Source organism: Rhinopithecus roxellana, chromosome 10 (genome assembly GCF_007565055.1).
Source record: "Rhinopithecus roxellana isolate Shanxi Qingling chromosome 10, ASM756505v1, whole genome shotgun sequence".
In the NCBI taxonomy this organism is placed as follows: domain Eukaryota; kingdom Metazoa; phylum Chordata; class Mammalia; order Primates; family Cercopithecidae; genus Rhinopithecus; species Rhinopithecus roxellana.
The window spans coordinates 64,430,309-64,456,414 of NC_044558.1; the positions used below are offsets into that span (position 1 = coordinate 64,430,309).

A 26,106-nucleotide genomic window follows, 5' to 3' on the forward strand; every position below is an offset into this window, starting at 1 on the left:
TTTTTCCTTACGTTGACCAAAATACGCAGGGCCAGCTTTGCATGATCCCATTCTGCATCACACCTGTGTATCGGCCACTCACCTGTCCATCCGCTACAGACAGGCCTGGACCGGACCATTGAGTGGTCTTTGCTGCAAAGAGCCTAAAGGGCTCACAGGAAACGCGGAACCAGCGCAGCAATACCTGTCATTGATCAAGGGGTGTTCTGGGCCGGACACGGTGTTAAGTGATCCGGTTCGGTTAGCACTCTTAGAATTAACCTGCTTTTGCCTATTAGGAAATCGAGGATGGAGGGCATTAACGCTGGGGAGCAGGGAGTAAGGGGACAGGCCGAGGGGCTGGGCACTCTGAGCCCACGGATCCGCCCCCAGGCCCCGGCTGCATGGGCACCAGAGCTGCTGCTCTGGAGGGGGTGAGGAGCTCTGGGGAAAAGATGGAGCCTGATGTGGGTAAGATTTGGATATTTTCAGAAGAGATTTTCGGCCTTGAATGAGGGTGTAAGTGACTGAGAGTGGTGAGCCACAAAGCCTGGCTGCAGGAACTCCCTGTGGGGTGAGGGAGGAAGGCCTTGGGGGCGCGTGGCTGAGCAGGGGCGCTGGGTCACCAGGAACCGCCCCGGGCTTGGAAAGGGGGAGAAACGTAGGGCTCTGCACTGCAAGGGCACCGAGACGTGGTTGCAGTTCCTGACCTTGACAGGCACAAATGGTGCTGATGGTGGAATGCACGGACTGCCTTCAGAGAACTCCTCCTGTCTTTTAAAACCTTAGGCCACTCATTTAAACTTGGTGCCTCAGGTGAATTGTCAGGAACAGTTTCTGATGAGGTTGCAGAGATCGTGTGCAGCTTCTGATTGTGGGTGGTCTCTGTGTGGTCTGATTGTGCGGCCTCTGATTGTGTGGCCTCTGATTGTGTGTGGGGCCTCTTGTGGCCTCAGAGCTCAGCCTCTGATTGTGTGTGGTCTTTGTGCTCAGCCTCTGATTGTGCAGCCTCTGATTGTGTGTGGTCTCTGGTTGTGTGTGGTTTCTGGTTGTGTGTGGTCTTTGTGTTCAGCCTCTGATTGTGTGTGGTCTTTGTGCTCAGCCTCTGATTGTGCAGCCTCTGATTGTGTGTGGTCTCTGGTTGTGTGTGGTTTCTGGTTGTGTGTGGTCTTTGTGTTCAGCCTCTAATTGTGTGTGGTCTCTGATTGTCCTCAGCCTCTGATTGTGGTCTCTGGTTGAGCTCAGCCTCTGTGCTCTCTGATTGTGGGTTGTGTGAGTTTCCCGGGATGAAGTAGATGAGCCTCGTGCTGGGGCAGGTGTGCCTTGTGTTGGGCACGTGGAGGAGGAAGTTTAACCCATCCCCCATTTGAGAATGGCAGGGCAGTGAACAGAAAGGCCCCTGATTTATACGTGGCCATCCTCGTGAGGTGACCTGAAAGGTTTACTGCTTTCCTGGAAAGCTGCTCTGGGCATCACCATCACTGGTCATGGACAGCAGCTCAGAAGCCTGGTTAAGGTGCAGGGAGGGACCGGCGCTGGTCCTGTCTGTGCCCAGGCTGCTGGTCACCCCGACGGCCAGGCGATGGCTGCCTTTGCACGAAGCTGGGGTCAGAGTCAATTTGGGCAGTGTCAGCTTTGATTTAGGTCAAGACTGGTCAGTCTTCTTAAAATACTAGCTATGAAAGCTTTTCTAGATTGTAGTTCTTTGGGAGGTTTATATGTGGTTTTTAGACGTTAAAGCATAGGGCACATGGCCAGTGTTGAATTACATTTTGTTCAGTGTAACTGACGGGACACTGGGCCTGAGTCCCAGGCCTGCCACGGGGTTCAGGGAGCTTCAGAGGGGGATGCTTGTGCTCAAGTTTTCGCAGATGGGATGGGACATGGGCACTGGGCTGGAATGCTCTAACCTTCGATCTTCAGTCGTCGGTACTGAAAGGAATGTGCAGGAACAAACTCACCTGTGCGCACGCATATCATTTTCAAAGATGGATGAGCTTTTGGGCAATATCTAAAGACTTTTCAAGTTTCGAAGGAAGTTGGAATGACACTGGAAACGTCAGGAGTTTTGGCTGGTGACCAGGTCCATCGCCACACACACAGTCCCTAACCGTGCACGCCTCTGATTGGACACAGCAAGCGACCAGGTCCCTAACCTTGCACACCTCTGATCGTGCACAGCCGGTGACCAGGTCTGTAACCTCGCACGGCTCTGATTGTGCACAGCGGGTGACCAGGTCCCTAACCACACACACCTCTCTTCATACACAGCAGGTGACCAGGTCTGGAACCTCGCACACACCTCTGATCGTGCACAGCAGGTAACCAGGTCCATGACCTCACGCCTCTCTGCACAGTGGGTGACATAATCTCACCCCTCTGATCATGCACAGCGGGTGATCAGGTCCGTGACCTCTCACCTCTGATCGTGTGTAGCTGGCGGGTGCACTTCAGTGAGGGGCTGATTTCCCAGGTGTGAAGGGAAAATGCTGTGTGGCTCGCTAAGCCCCTCCAATCTTTGGGGGCTCCAGGCTGTGGCTGGCAAGTAGGATGTTGTCCCAGGAGGCCACTGTGGGGGAGGGGCGGGGGGACAGGAGGCAGCTGCAGGGTGGAAGTAGGATGTTGTCCCAGGAGGCCGCTCTGTGTGGGGGCGAGAGGCAGCTGCACGGTGGTGAGGGCATGCGTGTTGCTGGGAGTGGCCTGATCCATGCCTTCTGCACATGAGTTCTGGTGATTCTCTTCTGGCATGTTGGCATATCATTCAGCACCCCCATCACATTTGAGATGAACTGTGCTCTGTGAGTGGCCCTGCCCCGGGTCATGACCACACGCTGGACTTGAGCTGTGGGAGCCACATGGACAGTTTGGAGGCCTGTAGACCCCAGGGCTACATACCGAGATGTCCCGGCTGCGTCTCCCCAGGCCTCGGGCTGATCTCCCTTGCTGCTGCTGTCCCAACCCCTGACACGGCATAGCTTCCCTCAGAAGATTCATGGAGCTTGTCTGCTGTTTGTAAATCTTACGCACATTTGGATGTGTTAGCTTCGTGCAGAAGTCCTGCAAGCAGGAGATAATGGAGGCTTGGCTCCAACTGGTGGTCTCCAGGAGTCTCTCTCCACCTGCAACCCAGCAAGTCAAGGTTACTTAAATGTGTCGTCCGAAGGTAACAAGCATGGGAAACATGTCAATGCCGTGCAGTGTGAGGTGGCTCTGAGAATACCAGTACACTCTTGTGCTGCCAAATGTCATGTCGTGTAGATGTTACAGCCTCCTTTTCTTTGTCACCTGTGTTCCTAATCCCCTGGATTTCTCAAATCTCGATTTCTCGGGTTCTTCTCCAGGAAAAAAACCTTCCCCATTGTCCTGTTACCTCTGAAAGGGGCTTTTACAGCAGGAGGTGAGGCAGCAGCTTGTCAGTATAGGCACATGCAGCATCCTACTAGTCTCAGGTGCACCCAGAGGGAATATAGCTGGGCAGGTGGTCCCCATCTCCTGTGGCGTTGGGGGCACCCACAGGAAGCACAACTGGGCAGGTGGCTCCATCTCCACTGGTGCCAGGTGCACACAGGAATCACAGCTGGGCAGGTTGCTTATTGCCAGGAAGTACAGCTGGGGTTCAGCCCAGAGCCTCAGGCAGGGGCTTAATAGTTTGGAAAGGTTGAGAACCTTGGCTTGATCACTGAGACACAAATTGTGGCAGTAGAAGGTGGACATTCCCCCGTCTGTTCCTCAAATGTTTTGCTTTCTCCTGTTTCCCTGAACAGCGTCTTTTTAACTCCTAAGATAGCTCTGTGAGTGGCCCTGCCCCGGGTCATGATCAGCCCGAGGCCTGGGAGATAGCTCCTGCATATATATCTGTATATCCTTGTAGAGGGACTAGAGACACTGCTGGAAAGTTAGTAACTCTGTATTGTTGAGGTGCCAGTTATTAGTCTGTTGCCTTAAAACATCAGGGGTTGGAATTGCTCCTCCGAACATGACTGGACGTGTGGCCGTTCTCTGCACGGTTTTCTTTTGGGGAGGTGTGCACGGTTCCGGGAAGGGTACTGGGCTGCAGTAATGTGGGTGTGGACGCAGGTCCCAGCAGAACAGTATCCCTCGGAGGGCAGGGTGGGGATCCCGCGGGTTCACGGCGGTTTTGCTAAATGAATGAATGAATGAACTTAGCACTGAGAGTCACATGAGCTCATGTAGAAACGGCTTTGAGTGTTGAGAAATGGAGATTGAAGAGCTCAGCTGTTCTCTTTCAGTACGATTTGGGGTCAGTGCCGCTTGGAGCTGAGGGTTTGACATGCAATAAAAGCTGTGATGTGGCCAAAAAGTGTGATGTTCCAGTGATTTGGTTTATGCAGCTGTTGCCTTCTGTTATGAGGCTGAAAAGAACCAGGTTAGTGGTCAGTTGTTACTCAGGCCTTGTGCTTTCTTAGGAAAAAGGAAGATGTACTAAATTTTTAGTGGTAAAGTGACAACACGGGAACGCAGGAAGCATCTCATCTGACTTGTGACTTGGTCACGGAGCTGTGGGTGCTTCTCTGCATGGTCATCCTGCGGCTTCCGAGTCCCGTCCTCACTCTCTCAGACTAACGTGGCCATGCTAGGGATCCTACTCGCAGGTCTGACGGCAACATTGCATGCTGGCTTTGTCCCCCAGGACTGGCAGGTGGTTCGTGCCTGGGATAGTTCTGTGGTAGCAGGGTATCAGTGGGTGGCCAGCCTCGGCTTCCAGCATGGCCTTTATTCTCCATGGGGCGTTGGAACTGATTTTTGCGCAACAGTGATTTGGCAGTGATTGATATGCTGTGGGTCTCCAGCCCAAGGAGATGGGGATAAATACTCTTTGTTGCTCTTTCATGCTCTGGGTGGGCAGGGAGTTGGATTGAAGGCTGCAGGTGATGCCTGCGCATGTCGTGAGATAGAGTATTTCCATGAAATCCTCTCTGTTTACAGAGTTAGACCAGTTGTATCTGTAATGCAGAAGTTGAAAGCAGTTGACTTCAAGTGTGATCAGGAAGCTGGAATTTAATTTCTGAGTAAAATAATTACTGTGGAAATGAGTCTTTGGACTTGGAATTGAAATGAATGGTTGTAAATTTAGGGTAAGTCACAGTAACGGGTTTAGACAAAACATCTGATGGAGGCGGCAGAGTTTCTGATGTCTGTATAGAACCGTGATGAAAATGGTAGGGGACAAAGAGGGATTGTCTTGTCCTGAAAGATTTAAAAAGTGGATTACAAATGCGGACCTCAGGGTGCATATAGAGGCCGTCAAACGTAACTCAGTGCTTCGCAGCAGAAGGGTAAGAGCCGAAGGAATATTTCTGGATGTTCTTCAAATGACTCCTGTCAGTGTGGAAGCTGTGGTTAGTGTCTACTGGTTCAGGGTCTGCCAGCGATGCCTCCTGGGTTGTCAGGTGGCGCGCCCAGAGAAGACACAAGGAATCTTCCATGGTTTTCTGCCAGCTTGAAGATAATCTTTGTAGCCCTTGGTTCCATTTGTTTCTCCCTTGTAGTTTTATTTTGTTTTTTAAATCGATGTGTAGTAGGACTGCCGCTCTCCGTTGTGGACAGTTCTGTTCCTAGTGCTTATGTCCATCCACTTCATTGAAGTGTCTGTCCGATCGTTGCCGGCTTTTTAATTGCAATGTTTGTTGTCCTCTGTTTCTTTCCCTTTCCTGTAACTTTTAGCTTGTCTTATCTACAGAAAGTCCTGGCGGGGTTTATGCTGGAATTGTGGGTCTGCAGGTCGGTGTCCTGGCGGGGTTTATGCTGGAATTGTGGGTCTGCAGGTCGGTGTCCTGGCGGGGTTTATGCTGGAATTGTGGTAAGTCTATGGGTCAATGTGGAGAGTTAGCGTCTTGACCATGTTGCTGCTTCTCCTTGGACTTGTGGCTCAGTTGACATAGCTCTTTTCTTTCTTCGGCGTTTTGTGGTTTTCTTCATACACGTCCTCTGCGTGGTTTGTTAGATTTATACCTATGTGCTTTTTATGCAGCTACTGTGACTGGGAGTGTGTGGTTTTTAAAATGTAGGTCCCAAATACGAATTGCCCACATGTAGAATAAGATTTGACTGTCTGCTGTGACTTGGCTAAACTCAGCTATTGGATCTAGGACTGACAGTTGTAGATTGCTTGGGAATTTTTATATTCCCAAGGGGCTTTTGGTGTGACTTGTTTTCTCCTTTCTGTTTTGTTTCTTTGATTTGTGCTCATTGTGATGTATTTTTACTGGCTTTGAGTTGAAGATGGAAGCTTAGATTATGGACCTGAGACCTTACTTTTTTCAAATATGAACCTTCCGTGCTATAAGCTTAGTTCCCATCATGATTTTGGCTGCAATTCATAGATTGTAATTTTTATTTCAGTTCAGTTGAAAATTATTTTCCTTTGAACACTCATGGTGGTTTTATTTAGTTCACTCAAATCTCATTTTAGCAAAAGATAAAAATTCACGCAGGTTTAGTTCCTGTGTGTGCCTCATAATATCTTCACGTTCTGTGCCTTGACCAGTAAGTAAGTGAGCTTATCAGGGAGATGGTTGTATGGTATATTGGTGTTGTAAAAATTATTATGTGGGAACTTGAATGTTTTTGAGACAGGGTCTGTATTGCCCAGGCTGGAGTATAGTGGTGCAATCAGAGCTCAGTGCAACCTTGACTTCCCAGGCTCAAGCAGTCCTCCCACCTCAGTCTCCTGAGTAGCTGAGACTACAGGTGCATGCTGTCACACCCAATTAATTAATTTTGTTTTTTGTAGAAATGGAGTTTCACTATGTCCCACCTCAGCCTCCCAAAGCGCTGGGATTACAGGCGTGAGCCAGCGTACCTGGCTGGGAATTGAAGTGCCACGAGCGTACAGAGGTTTTATGTTCCGTGTTCTGATATTGTCGCATACCTGAGTGCCTGGCCTGCAGTCGATGCGTAATGCATATTTCTGAGTGAATGGACACTGCGGTATTGAATTAAATGTAATTTCACTCACTCGGGTTTCTCTGTGCCAGTCGTTTTGCCTGTCTGGACTGCTTTTTTCTGCAAGTTGCCCTGTAATACGATCACGTTCTTCAAGCGGTTTTGCACTTTGATTATTGACCTTTTTTCATTTTAAATGAAACAAGTACCCGCCCCATTCTCTCTAAGATATTCTCATCTTCCCTCTGTAATTGGGATATATGGTACCAACGCATGTCTCTTCATAAACATGTTATAATAAAAATCCTTGAATTACACATGTGCTTACATAAACAGAGGTTTGATTCTTTTAAGAGTTGGTATTGCAAAGCAGAGATCTTGACAAGCTCTACTTCTCGTAATGTATCAGTATAGGATTGCATACATTCTACTTTATTTGCCTTCTAAATAAAGAATATTCTTAATCGTTGCCACTTAATAAACGTTGGGCAAGATCTTTTAGAAAAGATGTTTGCACAAATCAAAGTTTGTACTATCAACATTGTTATTTAAATAGCTAGTGACACCATCAAAATCTTATCACATTGACATGTGGCACCAGGAATCATCTCTGCTTTCTTCCCTGCAACTCGGGGTGTTTTTGACGCGATGTGAGTTAGTGCACAGGAAGCCTCAGTGTTTCCTGGAGGGATGCCCGCAGCTCACTGGCCTCAGAGAAAGTCGTAACGTGTGTACAAACTTCTCTGGAATAACTTGAGCTTATTACATACATCTTCTGGTAGGTCATTTGCCCCCTCCAGTCTCCAAAAGAAAACCTCAGACGTCTTAAATTAACAGCAAACCTTTTTGGGACTCAGCCATTATTTTAGAAAGCAAGATTGTCAGAAAAAAATACAGCTTTAAGGATGATAGAAAAATCTCAGCATCTTCTGAAGCCTGAAACCTGTGGCAGGAGACAGCGCAGTCGTTCCTGTCCTGATAGGACCTGGCCTGTCCCGTTTTGTTTTCCATTGCTTACCCAGGTGTGATGATTTAAGAAAATCACTGGAGTCATTGAGTTAAGCATCCCTTTATTTCTGGCTTTTAAAAGGTTTTAAGTTAAAATACAACTCTTAAAATCTTTTATGCAGCAAACATTTGGCGATATTATGTCTGTGTTCCGTGTGCGCTTTCTCTGTTGTATGTAGGATTTCTGTTTTATGTACTCTGTCCATTGCATGGCACACAGTAGGTATTAAATATTTGGCAGATGAATGAATGAATGAGGAAATAAAGTTCAGGATAATTTCTGCGGCATTTGGAGATTCTCACGTACAGCCTAGGCTCGTACAGTGTTACCAAACAAGGCTCAAGTGAAAGCTGCAGTATTTATGTGATTAATTACTAAGCAGCCACTTTCTCTTTGTGCATCCTGGATTTGTGGGGTCACAGGACCTACTGAAGTCGTACCGTATAATGTCTGATGGTGAGAATGCCGGCATGCAGATAAGTAACACTCGCAGCTCTCAAAAAGCGTGTTTTATCTATAGTTAGCTGGCAGGACTCAACAAATGCACGTTGCCTCCTTAATTCGCCTACACAGCAGACACTTTTTTCAGGCCTGGGGTGTTACTGGGGAATGGCGAGTGGGGTCCTGGCTCGTCCCAAGGTGCCCTGGAGCTGAGAGGAGATTTTGTACTCGGAGATGGAGGTCGGAGCCCAGAGTCTTGGGGTGAGCTGATTTCTTCGTTGAAAACTTGTATTTGCTGAGAAGGAATGGGCAGAAACTTCATTTCAGATAAATGAAATGAAAGTCAGTCATCCCTTGACAGAGGGTGCATCTCTGACGAGCCCCCTGAGAGAGACCCCCGGGCGGGCAGCAGGGAGAAAGAAAAAAGCGTGACTCTGCGCTGTTCTACACGTCCTGGTGTGGGGTCTCTCGGCCGGGACCCCTGAGGAGAGGCAGGCATCTCTACTGGCACCTGCTTCTGTGGCACGAACTGCTGACTGAGACTGGTTCTCTCAAGTGTGCAGATTCAAGGGGCTCTGAGGACTTCCTTCAGCTGAGGCATCTCCTGGTAGAGCCAAGTTATTCCCTGGGTACACCGTGAGCCTGTCATCTGCTGCCCCGCCCTTCGTGAAGAGACAACAGCAGCAGCACCACCATCGCCACAGCCGGGGAAGCTGGGTGTGGATAGCAAGAGGTTGGAAAAAATTCAAGTACCGTGTTTATAACACTCATGGCAGAGGCTGGATTTGGTGGCTCATGCCTGTGTTCCCAGCACTTTGGGAAGCCCGGGAGGGAGGATCACTTGGGCCCAGGAGTTTGAGGCCAGCCTGGGCAATACAGCGAGACCCCATCTCTACAAAAACTACATAGCTAGCTGGGTGTGGTAGTGCCTGCCTGTGTTCCTGGCTACCTTGACCCCGGGAGGTCAAGGCTGCGGTGGGCTGTGATCACACCACTGCACTCCAGCACAGGTGACAGAGGCAGACCTGTCTCAAGAAAACATTTGTTTTTTAATCTCATGACAGATGTTTTCCCTGTCCCAACCTATTCCAAAATAGCTAATGTTTTAGGCGATTGCATTTTGCATTTCAACTCCAAATGTACGAATGTTGCTTCAAGAAATTCTTCCTCTGCGTCCCATCTGTATGGTGGAACCAGCCAGGGGCCGTAACGTTACCGGACGTTTCTCCGCATGGCCTCGTGCGTCAGAGGAGCCCTGGCCGCTTGTTCAGCTTCTCTGCATCCAAGAGATTGCTGTGTGTGGCAGGACTGATCCTCACTACATACGGTTCGGATTCCTCGGGTGAGTGTCTGGAAGAAGACACGGTCTTGAGCTCATTGCCGCGTCAAACACAGTTTGCAGGTGAAGGACGGCTGCTTCTCCCTGTCCAGAGCTGCCCCGTTGCTGATGAAGATTGTGAAGTTGGTCAAAAGAGAAGCAGCTGACACAGCAGAATGACCAGGGAAGTACTGAGCGTGTGGGAGGCGAGAGCCTGTATTCCTTCCCCCACCTGCTGAATGTTAAAAATTTCTGAGACGCAGAGTTGGCCTTCCATGTTCGTGGGTTCTGTAGCCCTGGATTCAGCCAAACTGAAAGTGAAAATATTCAGAAGGAAAAGAATGGCCTAATCTGTTCTGAACATGTGTAGACTTTGTTGTTTTCATTATTCGCTAAACAATACAATACAACCACCATTTACACAGCACTCATGTTGTTTGGGGTATTATGAGTAATGTAGAAATTTTAAGTACACGGGAGGGCACGCATGGGTTCTGTGTACTCAGCACTCATGTTGTTTGGGGTATTATGGGTAATGTAGAGATTTTAAATACATAGGGCACGTGTGGGTTCTATGCAAATGCTGCGCCATTTTCTATCATGGACTTGAGCATCGCAGACTTTGGGATCCTGACCCCTGGAACCCGCTCCAACAGATACCGAGGACATTTGTACTTTAACACGCTTTGTTTTTTCAAGAGACTCGCTGGAAGAAACACAATTTTTTCCACACAGACCGACATTCAAAATCTATAAATAGTTTTTAGGAGGAGGGGAAGGATTTCAGGGTTTTTCCCTCCCCCAGTTCAAGCTATAGATAACACATCCCTCACCTTGTAGTTAATTCGTGTGTGTGGTGAGAATACGGAAGATCCATTCTCTTACCCAGTTTCAGGCAGATGATACATTAACTGAATTTCAGGCAGACTATACGTTATTAACTGTACTTACCATGCTGTATATTCGGTCTCCAGAATTGACTCATCTTTTCATGACGTGTGTGCCCTTGACCAGCATCTCCCCGTTTCCCCATCCCCAGTCCCTGGTAACCTCTATTCCACTCCGTTTCTACAAATACTTTTTTAAGATGCCATATGTAAGTGAGATCATGCAGGATTTGTATTTCTGTGCCTGGTTTATTTCACTTAGCAAAATATCTTCCAGGTTTATCCATGTTTTTGCAAATGACAGAATTTCATTCTTTAAGGTGAATAGTACGTGTTGTGTCCGTACACCATGATGTCTATCTGTTCGTCCACTGACGGGTGCGTAGGTCAATTCTACATCTAAGTGAGGTCAGTAGCGCTGCGGTGGACGTGAGCATGCAGGCATCTCTCCATTAGTGGTTTAAATTCCTTTGGATATGTACCCAGACAAGGGATTGCTGGATCACAGAGTCCTCTTTCTAGTTTTGGAAGATGCTCCATACTATTTCACAGCTGTGCTGCTTTGTACTCCCACCAACAGCGTGCAAGGGTTCCCTTTGCTCCACATCTGCCAACACTACAGAATTTACATTCCTAGATCCCTTGGATTCCCTGGTGTGGGCACAGGCGGCCTGACCGCTCACTGCTACCTCTGAGTTTTGCTTTCTCATGCTGCAGACGGACTGGCTGAGCAGCCTCTTGGATGGCTTTGACTCTTGGGAGCTTTGACTTAAAAAGGCAACTGAGCAGAAAGCCGTATAAAGTCAGACTCTGGATGAGGGAGTGTGTGCTTCTAAAGCAGGAAGATAATGCTGGATGTGTTGTGGAAAGTCGAGGCTCTGTTGGTCCCAGTTCACTGCACGCCTCTGGCGCTGGCGTGACCACACAGTGACGGTGAAGCGCTGATTACAGAGATGGGCTCCTCCTGGGGTTTAGGACTCTGGACTGCATGTGCTTTTGTATTGATTGAGATTAGCCGACTTCTTTCTGCTGTCAAAGTGATTCCATCTTTGATGCCTTAGCAGTTTTGTTTCCCAACAAAAGCACTTTCTGATGCCGAAGGACACGTGGCATGTGGTACGTGGCTGTAACCACTCCCCGTGGCCTGGCATCCAAGATAGACCATCCACTTCTCACCTCGGGGTGGTCCAGTGTGACTGTTCAGATCCCAGAAGTGATGTGGACATTTGTTTGTTCTAGTTGTCGTCCTCCCCCTTCAGCAGGGCTGTGACATTCTCCCTGCTGGGGCATCTGAAGCGTCTCCTGTAGTCGGGTGGGCTGGCGCCGCTGGGCCAGGCGGTTCTGCGTGATGACTTTGTAGCCACCAGTCTGGCCCTTTGGCAGGCGTCTCGGACTTGCTGAGACTCATCTGTGAAATGAGGATGATAGTGCTTGTGGAATGTTTAAATGACATAGTTGTCTGTAAAGTTCGCAGTAAGACCCCGACTTTGCAGGTGGATGGTCGTCCTCCATCCTGTCCCCCGTCCCCCGTCCCCCTGTCCTCATGCTCATGTTCCCTCCCAATCTGAAGAAAAATCTTGGCGGGGATCTCTCCCTCTGTCGGGGAGTGGAGGGTGGAGCGCGAGAGGCTTGTTCTCGAGCCATGAGGCCCACAGCGGCCATCTGAGAGGAGCCCACAGCAGGCGCCGGGCCATGCTGGGTCCTCTTCTACATGTCAGTCTCAGTGTCTAGCTGGGAATAATGGAAGCTGGGCTTCATTGTCCCTACCTTGCCCCTTTCCCCTTCTCCCTTCTCCTTCTCCCTCCCCACAACACCAAAAAATGTAAATACAACATCCAGCAAAACCAACTTAGTGCTGAGGCCTGAGATCTGCAACACTGAGAATGAATGTCATGGGAAAGGGACGTAGCCGTGTTTAAGAAGGAGAGATTTCTAACTCCCCGGACATGCTGGAGAAATTATGCTTGCCCAAAGAGTTCTTAGCAAGTTACGACAGCAGTTTTGTGTGAAGCGGGTGTGTTTAAATCTTCCCACTGGCCAGGATGGCTGCTGGGGCGTCTCCAGGGACCTCGTGCAGAGCCCCCGGTCTTGCCAGGGACTGGAAGGGAGGGGGTGTTGAGGCTGCAGTAGGACAGGAATCTCCTCAAACTCACAAAGCCTCTGCTCCACACGGCGCACTGCACACGCGCTTCCAATTTTTTAAAATTCCATCGGCATTCATATTTCTAAGCCCTTCGGGGACTGTTAGTACTACATTTTTTTTTTAACATCAGAAGCTTATTTTCAAGACCGCTGCGGTAGTGTGAACTTCGGTTGATCTTTCTCGTGTTCTTTTGATCCATGTGTTAAAAATAGAATGGACTCCAAACAAGCTGTTTCCTTTAATCCCCCTTCTAACCGGAGTTCTTAATGTACCAAAGAGAAGAGCTACAGGGGACGATACAAATTTAAAAAAAAACCGAAAAGGTAAAATTCTAAATGACCTGGTCCACCCACCCCACCTGAGTAAGATCTTACTACAACAGCGTGTCTCAAATGTGTTTCCTTCCTGCTCCTACCGTTAATTAAATGTGTGTGTGTGTGTGTGGTTTGAGACATGGTCTGGCTCTGTCGCCCAGAGAGTGGGGCACTAGGCACCTAAATAAGAATAAATCATGTTTTTATTAAACAAAAAGGTAAATGAATCCTAGTGTAGGCTTTGTTTATCCTGGCACCTTATTTAAAAGATCTTTATGGAATTTAAGCTGCCGATACTCGCGCTGGAAACGTGGCGGGGGCTTGCGAGAATGAGGGGGTGATGGGCACGGCAGGTGCACATGGAGCCACGGCAGAGCACGGGCGGCCAAGGCGGCGGGGCCGGGTCGGGAAGGACTTGGAGACCCCAAACAGCAGGGAGAAGTCTCCGACACGGTTTGGGGGCAGAGGCTCACCATGTTTGCATTCTTGCGGCGACCCTTCTGGCCGCTGTCTGGGGTGTGCATGGAGCCAGGAGCCTCAGCCCCAGAGCGGGAGCATATCAGGGACATGGGGGCCTGCGGCGTCTGGGGTCCCAAGATGGTGGTTGACATCAGAGCAGAACAACAACTGGGTTCTCAGGCTGAGATTTTGAGTTTCTTCCTCGCCCCTGGTTTTCCGTGGTCCATCTTCTTTGCTGCCTCCCAGATGCCTGCGGCCCTGCAGGCTGCACAGCAGGTCTGTGTTCCTGAGTCCTCCCATCGACTCGGACGTCTCACGAGTTGAATGTGAAGTAGATACTGAATGAGTGCTTGTTGAAATTTTTAAAGATTTTGTGTCCTTCGTGCTTTGAGACCTTCACATCCTGTGTGTTTGATCTCTCCATCCGCAGTGGCAGGCAGATGGGTACTATTACCTATATTTTATCCATGAGAAAAAGGAGACCCACACTAGTTAGCTGGCCCATGGGGGGAGCCTGCTGTGCTCAGCTTGCTGGAGTGAGAGGACATCCCAGGTCCTCCTGCCCCTGTCCCCCAGTGCAGGCGAGGGGCTACACACAGGAGCTGTCACCAGCCTCCTGCACCTGCTGGAGAATGAAGAAGCCTATTGGAGATTTAAAAATGAGGCTGCAGCCTTGCCTTCCGGGACCTCCCGGCTCCTTATAAAGCAATAGGCTCAGAGCAGCAGCACCAGGCTCCTGACAGCCGTAGAATTCCGAACATGGAAACGATTGCTTTGTAATATAAAGTATTCATTCCAGCATTACATAATCTCCCGACACCACACGTGGAAACCATCACTGCCAAGTGGGTCTGTGCGCTCGGAGCTGAGCCACGTCGTGGAAGCAGCTCTGTGGCCCGTTTCCTTCATCCCTGAGGGGTACCCAGCCCTCAGGTGTCTCGCTCGAGCCTGACGTCCGCAGCACGGGCTCTGCACGGGTTCCAGTTGGGGACAGGTTGGCTGGTGCGGGCCTGAGGCCGAGAGGAAGCCACAGGGGCCGGGCGTCTGTTCTGTCATCTTAACCCTGTGTTTGCCAGGCTGGTCTTTCCTTGCTTTTCTAAGATAGGGTTTTGGCCTGAAACTCTGGGCTGCAACGTAGGTGAGAAAAAGAATTCTTCCCTTCGGGGAGGGAAAGAAGCATCGTCCCCTGTCTCGTTCGACCTTCTGCTGCTGACTTGGCCTCACTGGGGTTTTCACTTCCAAAGTATGATTTTCTGTAAATCTCTCTCTGTGATTTTAATTTCTGCTTCTGAAATTTTAATTCTTACAGAAACTCTCAGAATTATATAAGTAGCATTTTTTTAATGAAGTAGAAAATGTTTCAAAAGAGATCACTTTTATTTATTTTTTCCTCACTAAGGTTACAATTTCTGCATTTACTGTTCTGTCGTACTTATTCCTAAAGTGAAAAGGAAATTAATGGGTACCTTGATGTGGAAGCGGGAAAATATGCTGTTTGGAATTTTACATGGAAAGCGCTCCAGCAGAGGCTCGGGTGGTTCGCATTCTCTGACAGCAGCCTCCCAGAGGCTGTCCCCGGAGACGGGAGTTGACTTTTGAAAGCCCTGGATGACGTTCCCATCACTTCCAGGTTTGGGGAGTAGGAACAAGCCTGCTGTGAACAGTGGATACACCTAGCGGGATAACAGACCCGTGACGGCCCCTGCTTAGAAACATGGGGAAGGACGTGCCCTCTCTCGGAGCATTTGCGCCTTTAGTTTATGTAGCTGCACGCTGACAACCACATGCCCTGATGGACACAAGATGAGGGGGAGAGAAGCAGGAATTGATCATTCAGCCTGAACCAATGTGAAATGGAGGAAGCACCAGACACCATCAGAGCCACCGTCTCCCTCGTGTGGAATGGAGGAAGCACCAGGCACCGTCAGAGCCACCGTCTCCCTAGTGACAGTGTGGCATTAATTGAAGGTCAGGCCTTGGGTCCAACCCAAGGAGGTGTTCTGGGAGGATGCTGTGTAGTCAGCCAGCTAGCTTCTGCCTGTCAGTCTCTCACCTCCCGCCACCTGCCCTCTGTCCATCATCTCTGTCGTCTGTGCATCATCTGTTACCTACCTGTCGCCTATGATCGTATTCACACAGGAAACATTGGTTGCTTCAAAATAAAGGACGGCACGTAAAAGCTGCTGCTAGGTTTGCTCCTGTAAACCTGTAGCAAGTCTATTATGGGAATCTGGCGGATCTCCGTCTGCCAGATGCTGAGGCGGTTCCAGAGTTGAAAATAACTGGACGTTTCCCACGAAAACGTAGCAGGTGCTTGTGAGCCTGGTCTGAGGGCCGCGGCATCCAGCACTTCGGCACATCAAGCCATCGTCTTCTGCGTTTTGGTGATAGAATCGGTGTAAGTTTCCCCTCTGCCCGCCTCCCAGTCACTGAACAGGTAAATGATCGCCCCGTGTCTGCCCAGGTCTTCAGCGCACTCCCAGCCAGTCGCTTATCTATCTGCAGGTCTTTCTGTGTCAGGCACAGGCAGCTGTGTGTGTGGTACACGCAGGAGCACCCTGGCTTCAGTTCTTAAGACAACTGGGTTGGGGCACAGTTCTATGGGACGTTGTCTGGTTTTAAGGATAACTGTGCTTGTGTGTTACAAATAAACCATAAACAGTCATCCACGACATCACGCAAGCTACAGCATGTGATTTGTGCTGTGGGCACCCAGAGGCGGCATCCAGGCGGGGCAGGGGCTGGGAGAGGGCAAAGCGGGAAGTAGACTCGCATTTCCTTTGGAGAAGGGCACTTCCCAGGCAGGTTAGAGTCAGGAGGACATACAGGGGTGTGAATATGCGAGGAAGGCCCAGGAAGCCAGGGCTGTGGCCTCTGGACACTGCACCAGCATTAGAGTATAAGACTCTGGATGTGGTTTTCATGGGACACGGTTTTGGAGCTGGACAGACTTTTGTCTTAGATCTGTGGTCCTGAGTGAGGAATGTAAGTACTATTTGTGCCTCAAATTCTCATCTGTAAAATAAGTTGTTAAAAGGATTAAACAATGTCATCTTTGGGGATGGGCCAGCAAACCCTCCTGTGAAGAGCTGGACAGAACTCTGTCTTGCCTTGCAGCTCGGGAGGGAGCAGGCCATGAGCACAGAGCATGTCTCCAGAAGTGGTGTGGAAGCCGGGCTCAGCCTGGAGACGGTTTGCAGACCCTGTTTGGGGGAAGTGCGGGGCATGGAAGTTACTCAGTGGCGCTGCCCTTTCCCACCTCCTAGGTTTTGAGAGATGATAGTAACCTGGGATTTCTTGAAGTCTTGTCTGGAAATTTTCTTGGCTGATTGATTGGGGGCTCGATTTAAATCCAGCCAAATGCCTGCTCTTAATTAGAGGCTTCTCCTCATGTCTGGCCCTTCCCCATCCTGAGATTCGCTGCGGAGCCTGTATGGTGAGGAACGTGAGAAGACACGTCCGGTTAGGCCTGCCAGGGTAACTCCCTGGGGGAGAGGAAGGCGCCGTGGCCCGGAGGAACGTGCTGGGTTTCCTCCGCCTGGGGGCCTTGGCAATCTGAGCTTTCCGAAGTGAGACAGAGTTCAACGTCAGTTTTCTTTGATGCTGGCATCAATTGAAAATGGAGGAGCAGCTCCTCATGCTTAAGTGTCCAATTGAGAAATTAGTGACTTGGGAGCTGAATGTTGGGTGTAGACAGGGCTTTCAGGATGGGACCTGATCATAGAATTGTGCAAGGCAGCCAGAAACCAGGATGCCAGAGCAGCGGGGCCGTAGGCCGGGAGAGCCATTGGGAACGTTGCTGGAGCGGCCGGGAGAGCCACTGGGAGTGTTGCTGGAGGGGCCAGGAGAGCCACCTGGGCGTGTTGCTGGAGGGGCCAGGAGAGCCACCTGGGCGTGTTGCTGGACGGTCTGGGAGAGCTACTGGGCACACTGCTAGAGGGGCCGGGAGAGCTGCTGGGCACGTTGCTGGAACGGCCAGGAGAGCCACCTGGGTGCATTGCTGGAGCAGCTGTGAGAGCTACCTTGGTGCGCGTTGCTGGTGCTGAGGGCGCGGCCGCTGTGTGGCGGGGCAGTTGCTCATCGTGTCATCCCGGGTGCAGCTGTGTTCCATCCGCTTCTGGTCCTTTCTTTCTGTTCGCTGGGGTGTTTCCTCAGTTGCAGGGAGCAGGCTCTGGGGGTGACTCTAGATGCTGAGCAGGGGGTGGAAGGGGTGGAGCAGCTTCCTCCTCACGCAGCCACCTTCAAGGCAGGCCTGGGAACCACGGGGAGAACAGCGTGTCGGCTGCTGCTGCCTTTTCAGGGGATCCCAAGGCCGGGCGTGTGGATCGGGCTCTCTGCTCTGCCCTTGTGGGTGGAACACCCATCTTCTCTGCAGCCGGAGAGCAGAGCTCAGGTCGGCCGAGGCCCCCTGCGCTGGATGCCTCTTGCTCTGTAATTCTACTCTCAAGTGGGTTGAAGTGAGAGGGCTGGGGAGGGGGGTGCCTGCCAGTGAACCAGGTCTCCTGTGATTGATGGGCCTGGACAGAACTTCCAGGCTTCTGGCATCTTGTTTCCTCTACAGACTGTTTTGATCATGTTTCCTCAAAACCAGATATTTTTCTCTGGTGGTGGGACAGGCGTCGCAGTGTGTAGGGAAAGGAGTGAATCGGACTTCACAGCCAGCGTTCGAGGTGATTCGTCCCTGAGCTCCAGTGCACATGCGCATGTGGCTGTTTGTGTGGTTCAGATTTTGGACATCTTTGTAAAATGGGTTAACAAGGCATTTCCAGAAGCGGCCAAGCAGTCTCGTAGCAGGCAGCCGATGGCTGCGGGTGTGTGGAGTGCCTGGCAAGCTTCAACACTTCTGCAGAAACCGTCCCTTTGTTGGCGGTGGCCGGCTGGCTAGTTAGCATCAAGGACACTCGTGGATGGGCAGATGCGGAGTCCGTGTCATTTGGTTCCCGGCTCTGTGTTCAGACGTCGGCCTTGTGTTCCATGGCGGAGACGGGAACCTGTGTCGTGAGCTGTGAGTTGGTGGAGGCAGAGGTGGCACCCGAGAGTGCCCGCCCGCCCTTCACTAGGAAAAGCGAGCTGTGACCACCTTGTGTGTACATCATGATAACTTGTCACTCATTTGCTGTATTTTTATTAAAGCTTGAATTTTTAACTCTTTTAGGAATTATGGTTTGATCGGTCTTGGAAAACAATACAATAGGTCCAAGAAAATGAAGGGCGAGTGAGGATGCTGTGCGCGCTGGAGTTGTGATCGGGAAGGGCCTGGGCCTCTGCGGGTTGATGAGGTGGCTTTGTCTGTGCTCGCGCTGGCTCCAGGAAAGGTGCGGCTGCTGCGCGGCCCCCTTGCCATCTGTGAGCTTGTGGCTTTCACGTGTGGATTCTCGCCTCCCCACAAGCATCTTTCTTTTCTGGATTTCTGCAGGTTTCACGCCTTTCACTTCTTCCCTTGGCCTTGGTCACTCCTTTTTCAAAACCCCTGTGGCGGCTCAAGTCCTTGTGACCGACACGCTTGATTAGGAAATGTCTCGTTAATGAAGAAGATGCTGATTGGTGCTGGTGTCGGCCATCCCAGCCCCGCCAGCCGTAGGCTCTGTCGCTGACTGAGTTAACAGAGTGCCCTCGCCACCGGGCTTGGCTTCCTGTGCCAGCGGGTGGGGATGAGATGGCAGGGATCTAACTCTGGACTTGATCCAGATACATCAAGAAGGGGCCAGAAACAGGCGTGTGTTTAGCACGTGAGTTTCAGTGACTTAAATGCTGTGGGCTTTTGTTCGAGAGCAGGGGAGGAACTGAAGTTGGATGATGTGCAGCGCTTGCGTTTGAAGTTCTAACGATGAGGCACACAGAAGACACAGTGGCTACTGTTTTCTTGGGTGCCACTGAATGATGAACTCTGTCCACTGAGACCGTGCTGAACTTCGTTTTCCTTCTCTTGCAGGTGACATCACACAAAAAGGATATGAAAAGAAGAGGTCAAAGTTAATTGGAGCCTACCTTCCGCAGCCTCCGAGTACGTAACCCCGATGAGTAGCCTGAGCCCTCTCATTTCACGTGTTCGCTGCGTGCCAGAGAAACACCTGGAGGCAGACGTTCCCTTACTCCCGCGTCGGCAGGAGGAGCCGTCTGGCGTTCATGCTCCAGGCATCCGGTTCCTTTGCGTGATCACATAGAAGGCACAGAGGATTTTTCTATAAGTGTGCCTAATTTAACAGGTGTTTTCTCTATAAGCAGAGATCAATATTCTGTTGATTACTTTAAAATGCTATAATCATAAAAATAGCACATCAGTGATTTCAACATCTTTGGTTTAGAGGGGCTATTTATTACTATTGATTCTGGTTTAATCCAAGGCATCTATTGGTGGCACATGCCAAACCTAGACAGTGCTGTGATATCCCGCCCAGGACTCTGCAATTGTGAAAGCTGGTTCTGTGTTGAGATATGTTTGCAAACATACATGATGATTCTTCAGAAGGATAGTCGGTTTCCCACCAGTGTTTCTCCATGTGCAGGTTGGCAGCTTTCCTGCACTTGAGCTGGGTTCTGTAAATGTCAGGAAAAAGAACCTCATATTAGACTGGGATTCTAGCACCTCAGTTCCCATCTGGCAAGCTCAGTTCAGCCCAAGAGTGACCTTGAAAATTTGCTAGGCTTGAGGAATGGCTTAAAGCTAACACAAGCAGTTTCTTCAGAAACACAAAGGCTAGCAACATAAATTTTAAAGGTGGAAACTGAGCTTCCATAGTTCTTATCATTGAAACACGATTTTAAAAGGTTTAAGGATGCACCTGTCCACACCTGCACAAACCCCAATTCTGTTCTTCCCGAGGCCCCGAGGCCCATCCAGGGTCCGGTTGACTCAGCAAGGAAAACTTCCTGGGGCTCAGGCTCCAGGAAACTCGGTGTGGAGCTTCTGCTATTGGTAGTTTTGTTTTCATTTTGTGTTTTTCTTACCTTGATTTTTGAGACAGTGACGTAGCAGTGAGGTGTTTGTGTGGGCCTTGCTTAACAGAGGCGCTTAAGTCAGGGAGAGATGCCGAGGAACCCGAGAGAAGGGAAGCAGAGGGCTGGGCTGGGGCGGGAGGCTTCAGGGCGGTGCTGGGCAGATCCTCCGATGGCCTGCGCCCCCTCCCTCATTCTCCTCTCACGGAGCTGCGTGGCGACAGCTGCCCCAGTCCTGTCCCTGTGGGTTCCCCTCTGCAGGTGCCCTCACGCCCTACGGGAAGGTGGGGGACTGACTGTAGGCCGTGGACGCTGTTGGTTTGAACTTTTGTGCCTTGCCAAACAAAAGTGAAACAGAAGCGGTTCCTCGCTTCCCAGGACGGTTCTCCAGCGCACTGTGCCTCCCGCAGTGGCCTTGGCGGGGCGCAGAGGGCGGCCGCGCCCTGTGGTCCCTTGGTGGTCTGTGTGCTGTCCTGCATGGGGTCGGCAGCTCTGCTCAGCGCTGTAACAAATTTAAAAAAAACTAAAGTTTGAATTAATTAGTTTTTTTTCAACTTGTTACAGCAGCGAATGGAGCTGCCGTGGTTCGGTGTAGACTGCAGCACAGTGAAGGAGCGCCGAGGAGAACATTCCGCTCTGCCCACATCGGGGTGTGCGACGTCCGAGAAGCCGCGGCCCGGGAGCGGGTGGCCAGCACCGCAGGGAACCGGCCTCTGTTTTACTTTCGTTTCGGTGAGCGCTGCTTTGCTGAGAGCCAGCCCCACAGCAGGGTACACGTTAGAAAGGGGGCCACCTGCCAAGTGCCATCCTGTACAGACGTGTAGGGCGTGGCCTGGGGGCCTGAGGGTCACATTCTCCAGTGAGCCAGGTCGCTCCGCGGGCCCGGAGCTCGCCAGAGACCGGGTCTGTCCGTGTGAGTCAGGGCCCAGTTTTGCGTTGCCTGTTGAAGTAGAATGTTGCTTTTACAATTCCACTTTCTCAGCGGGGCACTACTTAGAGAACACTTAAGAAGAATGCATGACAGATTATAAAACTTTTCTTAAAGCCACTGGTCTTCGACAGACTTTCGTCTTATAGCCAAAGACCCGATTACAGGATGAGCTGATGAGTCTTGGCCTCTGAGATCTGCTAGAGGGATTGATTTTGAGATTTCCATCTCCAAAGAGCAAAGGAAGGGTTTTTGAAATAGAAAAACCAGTTAATCATAGAGTATATTCTTAGAGGGAAAGATGCTGTTCAAAGGTCAAAGTTACTTTGGTGGACAGTATTGTGAATATAGGTATTTCAGTGGACAGTATTGTGAATATAGGTATTTCAGTGGACAGTATTGTGAATATAGGTATTTCAGTGGACAGTATTGTGAATATAGGTATTTCAGTGGACAGTATTGTGAATATAGGTATTTCAGTGGACAGTATTGTGAATATAGGTATTTCAGTGGACAGTATTGTGAATATAGGTATTTCAGTGGACAGTATTGTGAATATAGGTATTTCAGTGGACAGTATTGTGAATATAGGTATTTCATGAGGCAAAAGGGGAGTTCAATGCGTTTTCCACCAGAATGAAAAAAGTCATATGCAGGTTGAAGTTTCAGGTTCATGTTCAGGGTTACACTTCAAAATGTGTTTTAAAATCACAAGGTCGCGTGTGGTGGCTCACGTCTGTGATCCCAGCACTTTGGGAGGCTGAGGCAGGGGATTGCTTGAGCCCAGGAATTTGAGACCAGCCTGGGCAACAAAGGGAGTCCCGATCTCTACAAAAGAAAAAATTAGGCATGATGGTGCGTGCCTGTGATCCCAGCTATCTGGGAGGCTGAAGCGGGAAGATTGCTTGAATCCAAGGAGTCAAGGCTGCAGTGAGCTGTGATTGTGCCACCATATTCCAGCCTGGGGGACAGAGCGAGACCCTGTTAAAAAAAATCGGTAAAATCAAGTCATAGAGGCAAACTTTATTATTACAATTGGCCATCGGGGTCTCAGAAGAGGACACCCTGCCTCATCTCCCGGCTTCCACCGCGTTCCTCCTCTCCAGGCTCCTGGCTTGATGCCCTCGCGCCCTCAGGAGCAAGTGGCAGAGCTGATGAGAAGGTGACAGCGTTGGGTGTTAGCCACAAGGTCCGTTTCTGAATTCATCTGCCGGAAATGTGAGGAAAACAGGAGGAGGGACCGCCTGGGCTGCCTGATTCAGGCCCAGACACTGGACTCAGGCCGGGGGGTACTCGGGACACGGGGGGACTCGGGATATGGGGGTAGTCAGGACAGGGGTGCTGGGGCCCCAGCGAGGCTGCGTTTCCCTGCCGACCTTCATTTGGAGACGCTGCTGGTGACGCGTGAGCGTGCGCCGTGTGCTCCTGTCCTGGGAAGCAGCGAGGAACGCAGACGTTTCCAAAGCCGAGGCTGCCGTCTCGGTTGGCCCCATGGGACGTGACTTCCTTTGTTGCAGGGTCGTCTTTTTGTTCCCCTGCGCTGCTGCACACTTTTGCCTGTAAGGGGTTTGTGTTCTGATTAACTTCCACCCTTTTTTCTTAACATTTACATTCCTATGTCTCCAGAAACTATTCTAAGTGTTTCTAGGATGTTGTTTGAGATGCAGAAATACGGGCTCCAATGGGAGTTCCGTTTCCCGGGCCAGCCAGGCACGTCCCAGCTGCTCAGGAGGGCAGCATCTGTGTCGGGGCCTGCGGTCGGGATTCAGAAGTGAGTGTGGTGCTGAGCAGCTGCCTGGATCTAGCTGAGGAAAAGAGTGCCAGGAGCCAGGAAGAAATGTGAGTTGTATGTGCAGTAAAAGGCAGGTCAGAGAGTGCCCGGAAGATCATCTTCAGGGAGAAGACGCGGCTTAGGGAAGCTGCGCACTTGGCACTCACACTTCTGCGGTTCAAACCTGTCCCTCATCAGTCTCTAAGCCCAGTCAAACTTGCAAACATAGGAAATGGAATCCACTGCCTGGTACCCTCTTCAGGGATATCTTAATAACATCGTCGACTGGGATGACAAGGCCTCACTGCTATTATGATGCAGGCCGTGGAGATTGAGAGTAAAACTTCGGTGTGGCTACAAATAGTGGAGCCTGCCTTGCTCAGATACAACTCCTCTTAACTTCTTACGTGATTGTCCATGAAATGTTTTTTGGTACTGAGTGATTTACGAAGATCCCGTATTCCTCTCCAAGCCCAGCTTTTCCTTCAACAGCTGGACAGCTTGATGCCCAGGTGCAAGTTACAAGGACTCTGAGGGGGTCAGTCTGTGCCGCACAGTTTCCATCGTGGGGTCACGTGAGCAGCCTCCCCAGGGAAGAGGCCTCCTGGGTCAGTGAGTGAAGCCCCACACTTTCCACTGGAGGCCTTGATGGCTGCCCTGGCCTGCAGGCTGACGCTGTGCTGTCCGGCTGTTGACTCTGATCACAAACCCAGACTTATCTCAGTTCCTCCCCACTCCCTGCTGCCAGGGCTCCCGATGGCCATGCTGCTGTCCACATGAGGAACTCTGCTCAGGCCATGCCCTTAGCTGTGTACAGGCAGTGTTTAAAGCTCAGTTCGGATTTCTCCCCTGATCCTTCAGTCTAGACCATCCAGATTCCCATCTCCATGTCATCCTGTCCCTGAAATACTACAGTCGTAGTTGGGCGGTGGTTACTAAATGCTCAGTCTCCACCCCAACCCCCAGCAGCAGGACATAAGTTGCCTGAGGCCCCAGCTGCCTGCTCACAGAAAGTGGACTTTGGGCAAGTATTTGCTGAATGGATTCCGGGGTGCGGCACAGAGGGGCTGAGTCTGCCCATGGGGGTAGCCCGGGGCAGTGCTTGCTTCCCCCCCACACTGAGTGACCATCCCCACTGTGGTATGAGGATGGATGTGCAGTGTCCCTGAGGGCAGACGCCACCATGCCCACATGACACTCAGATCCACGTGATGCCCTAAACAGGCACCGCAGACCTTCCACTGTCTCAGGTGTCTATCTGGGCCACAGTGTCTTTTATTCTTGATTTGGATAAATTTAAATGGCAGATGGTAACATGTAAGTGCTAACTAATGATCGGAATGACAGAGGGTAACATGTAACTCAGCACCGTCCAGTCCATGGAATTATCTTTTCGGGACTTGGCTCGCATCCCAGTGTTTGATCCTGTAACTGGATCACATGTTCTCATGAGAACAGCTGCTCTGGCCTGAGTGCTGTTGCTTGCAGTGGCTGCCTTGCCCTGTCCCCATGGAGAGGGCTTCCTCTGAGGTCCTGTTGCAGATTCTCCCACTGGGCTTTGACAGTCATGAGAGAGGAGGTGCCCCGGAGTCGGCATTTGTGAATTTGACACTTTGGTTACATATGGAATGAGAAACTTTCTTATATTTAAGCACATAAATGCTGTTTTGTTTTGTTGTCTTTAGAAGACGTGGCTGGCTGACCCCAGCCTGTTTGCCTGGGACGGCCGTTGGTTGTTCTGATTCTTCGTGTCAGCAGAGGCTGTGCTTTCCCGGGGCAGGTGCACAGCGGGTTCTGCTGTGAGAGTTACAGTCCGGCGACCCCAGGGTAGCCCTTCCCGCACGGCAAGTACTGGGGCAGGGACCGCCTCCTCACCTGGGCTGAAGGTCCTGGGGGCCTGTCCCTGGCTGGTTGCCTCCACTTAGTGGTTAGGTCACAAGGTGAGGATCTTTAAACTTCAATCCCACAGGAGGGGAAACGTGGGTGTCCAGATTGCGCTGCCTGTGACATAGCATGAATCCTTCTAGACCGAGTTGCTGCAGTGAGAGGTGAACCACCTGTGTTCCAGGTCAGCCGTGTTCCCAGGGTACCATGCTCAACTGCTGGAGACATGTTCTGTCACACGCAGCTGTCAGTTTGATCCGTGCATTTATTTCCTGGTCTTTTTAGCAATATTTAGTGAATCGCGTTCCTCCTCCCAGATGTCAGCCGCTAGGGAGGGACTGCAGCTGAGCCCAGGCCATGTGGTGTGTGTCCAGTGGGGAGGGTAGCACCCACTTTGGAACTGCGCATGTGGGTTTTGTGAAAAATCTGAGGTGTAAGCAAAGTGTAGAAACGTGAAACCCTGGCCCTGATGGTGAGATTGGCATCTCATCTAGCGAGCGTGGACCGGGGCTCAGGCTGGCGGATGAGTCTCACCCAGCGAGTGAGGACCAGAGCTCAGGCTGGTGGATGAGTCTCATCCAGCGAGTGTGGACCGCGGCTCAGGCTGGCGGATGAGACACAGACGTCAGACTCTCCTGACCTCGGATCACTGGCAATTTCCAATGCTTGAGTCCCTAACCGAGTTAAACTAGTATAACAGGAAAAGGGTTGTTAAGGAAATGTATAGTGATTTGCGGCAAAGATTTGGGTTCATGAAAGATGGATAGAAAGGAGGACAGTGTGGGGCCGGGCACAGTGGCTCTTGCCTGTAATTCCAGCACTTTGGGAGTCTGAGGCGGGCAAACCACGAGGTCAGGAGTTGAAGCTCAGCCTGGCCAACATGGTAAAACGCCATCTCTACTAAAAAAATACAAAAATTAGCCCGGCATGGTGATGGGCGCCTGTCATCTCAGCTCCTCGGGAGGCTGAGGTAGGAGAATCTCTTGAACCTGGGAGGCGGAGGTTGCAGTGAGCTGAGATTACTCCGTTGCCCTCCAGCCCGGCGACAGAGCAAGACTCCGTGTAAAAAAATAACAAAGGACAGTGTGAGAACTCACAGGGTTGGGGCAGGCAGGTGTCAGGTGCTTAGGA

The 26,106-nt window shown here is 50.7% G+C and overlaps 2 protein-coding genes across 13 annotated transcripts in view; both read left to right on the top strand.

Moving 5' to 3' along the window:
• Window positions 1-26,106, top strand: part of LOC115900047 (disco-interacting protein 2 homolog C-like) — a 208,349-nt gene that overhangs the window by 174,209 nt on the left and 8,034 nt on the right. The window contains exons 2-3 of the mRNA XM_030939699.1: window positions 19,389-19,460; window positions 20,957-21,124. Of these exons, the coding sequence (XP_030795559.1) occupies window positions 19,389-19,460; window positions 20,957-21,124 (240 nt within the window). The remainder of the gene's footprint in view (window positions 1-19,388; window positions 19,461-20,956; window positions 21,125-26,106) is intronic.
• LOC104661473 (disco-interacting protein 2 homolog C) overlaps window positions 1-26,106 on the top strand; it is a 313,197-nt gene that overhangs the window by 110,501 nt on the left and 176,590 nt on the right. The window lies entirely within an intron of this gene.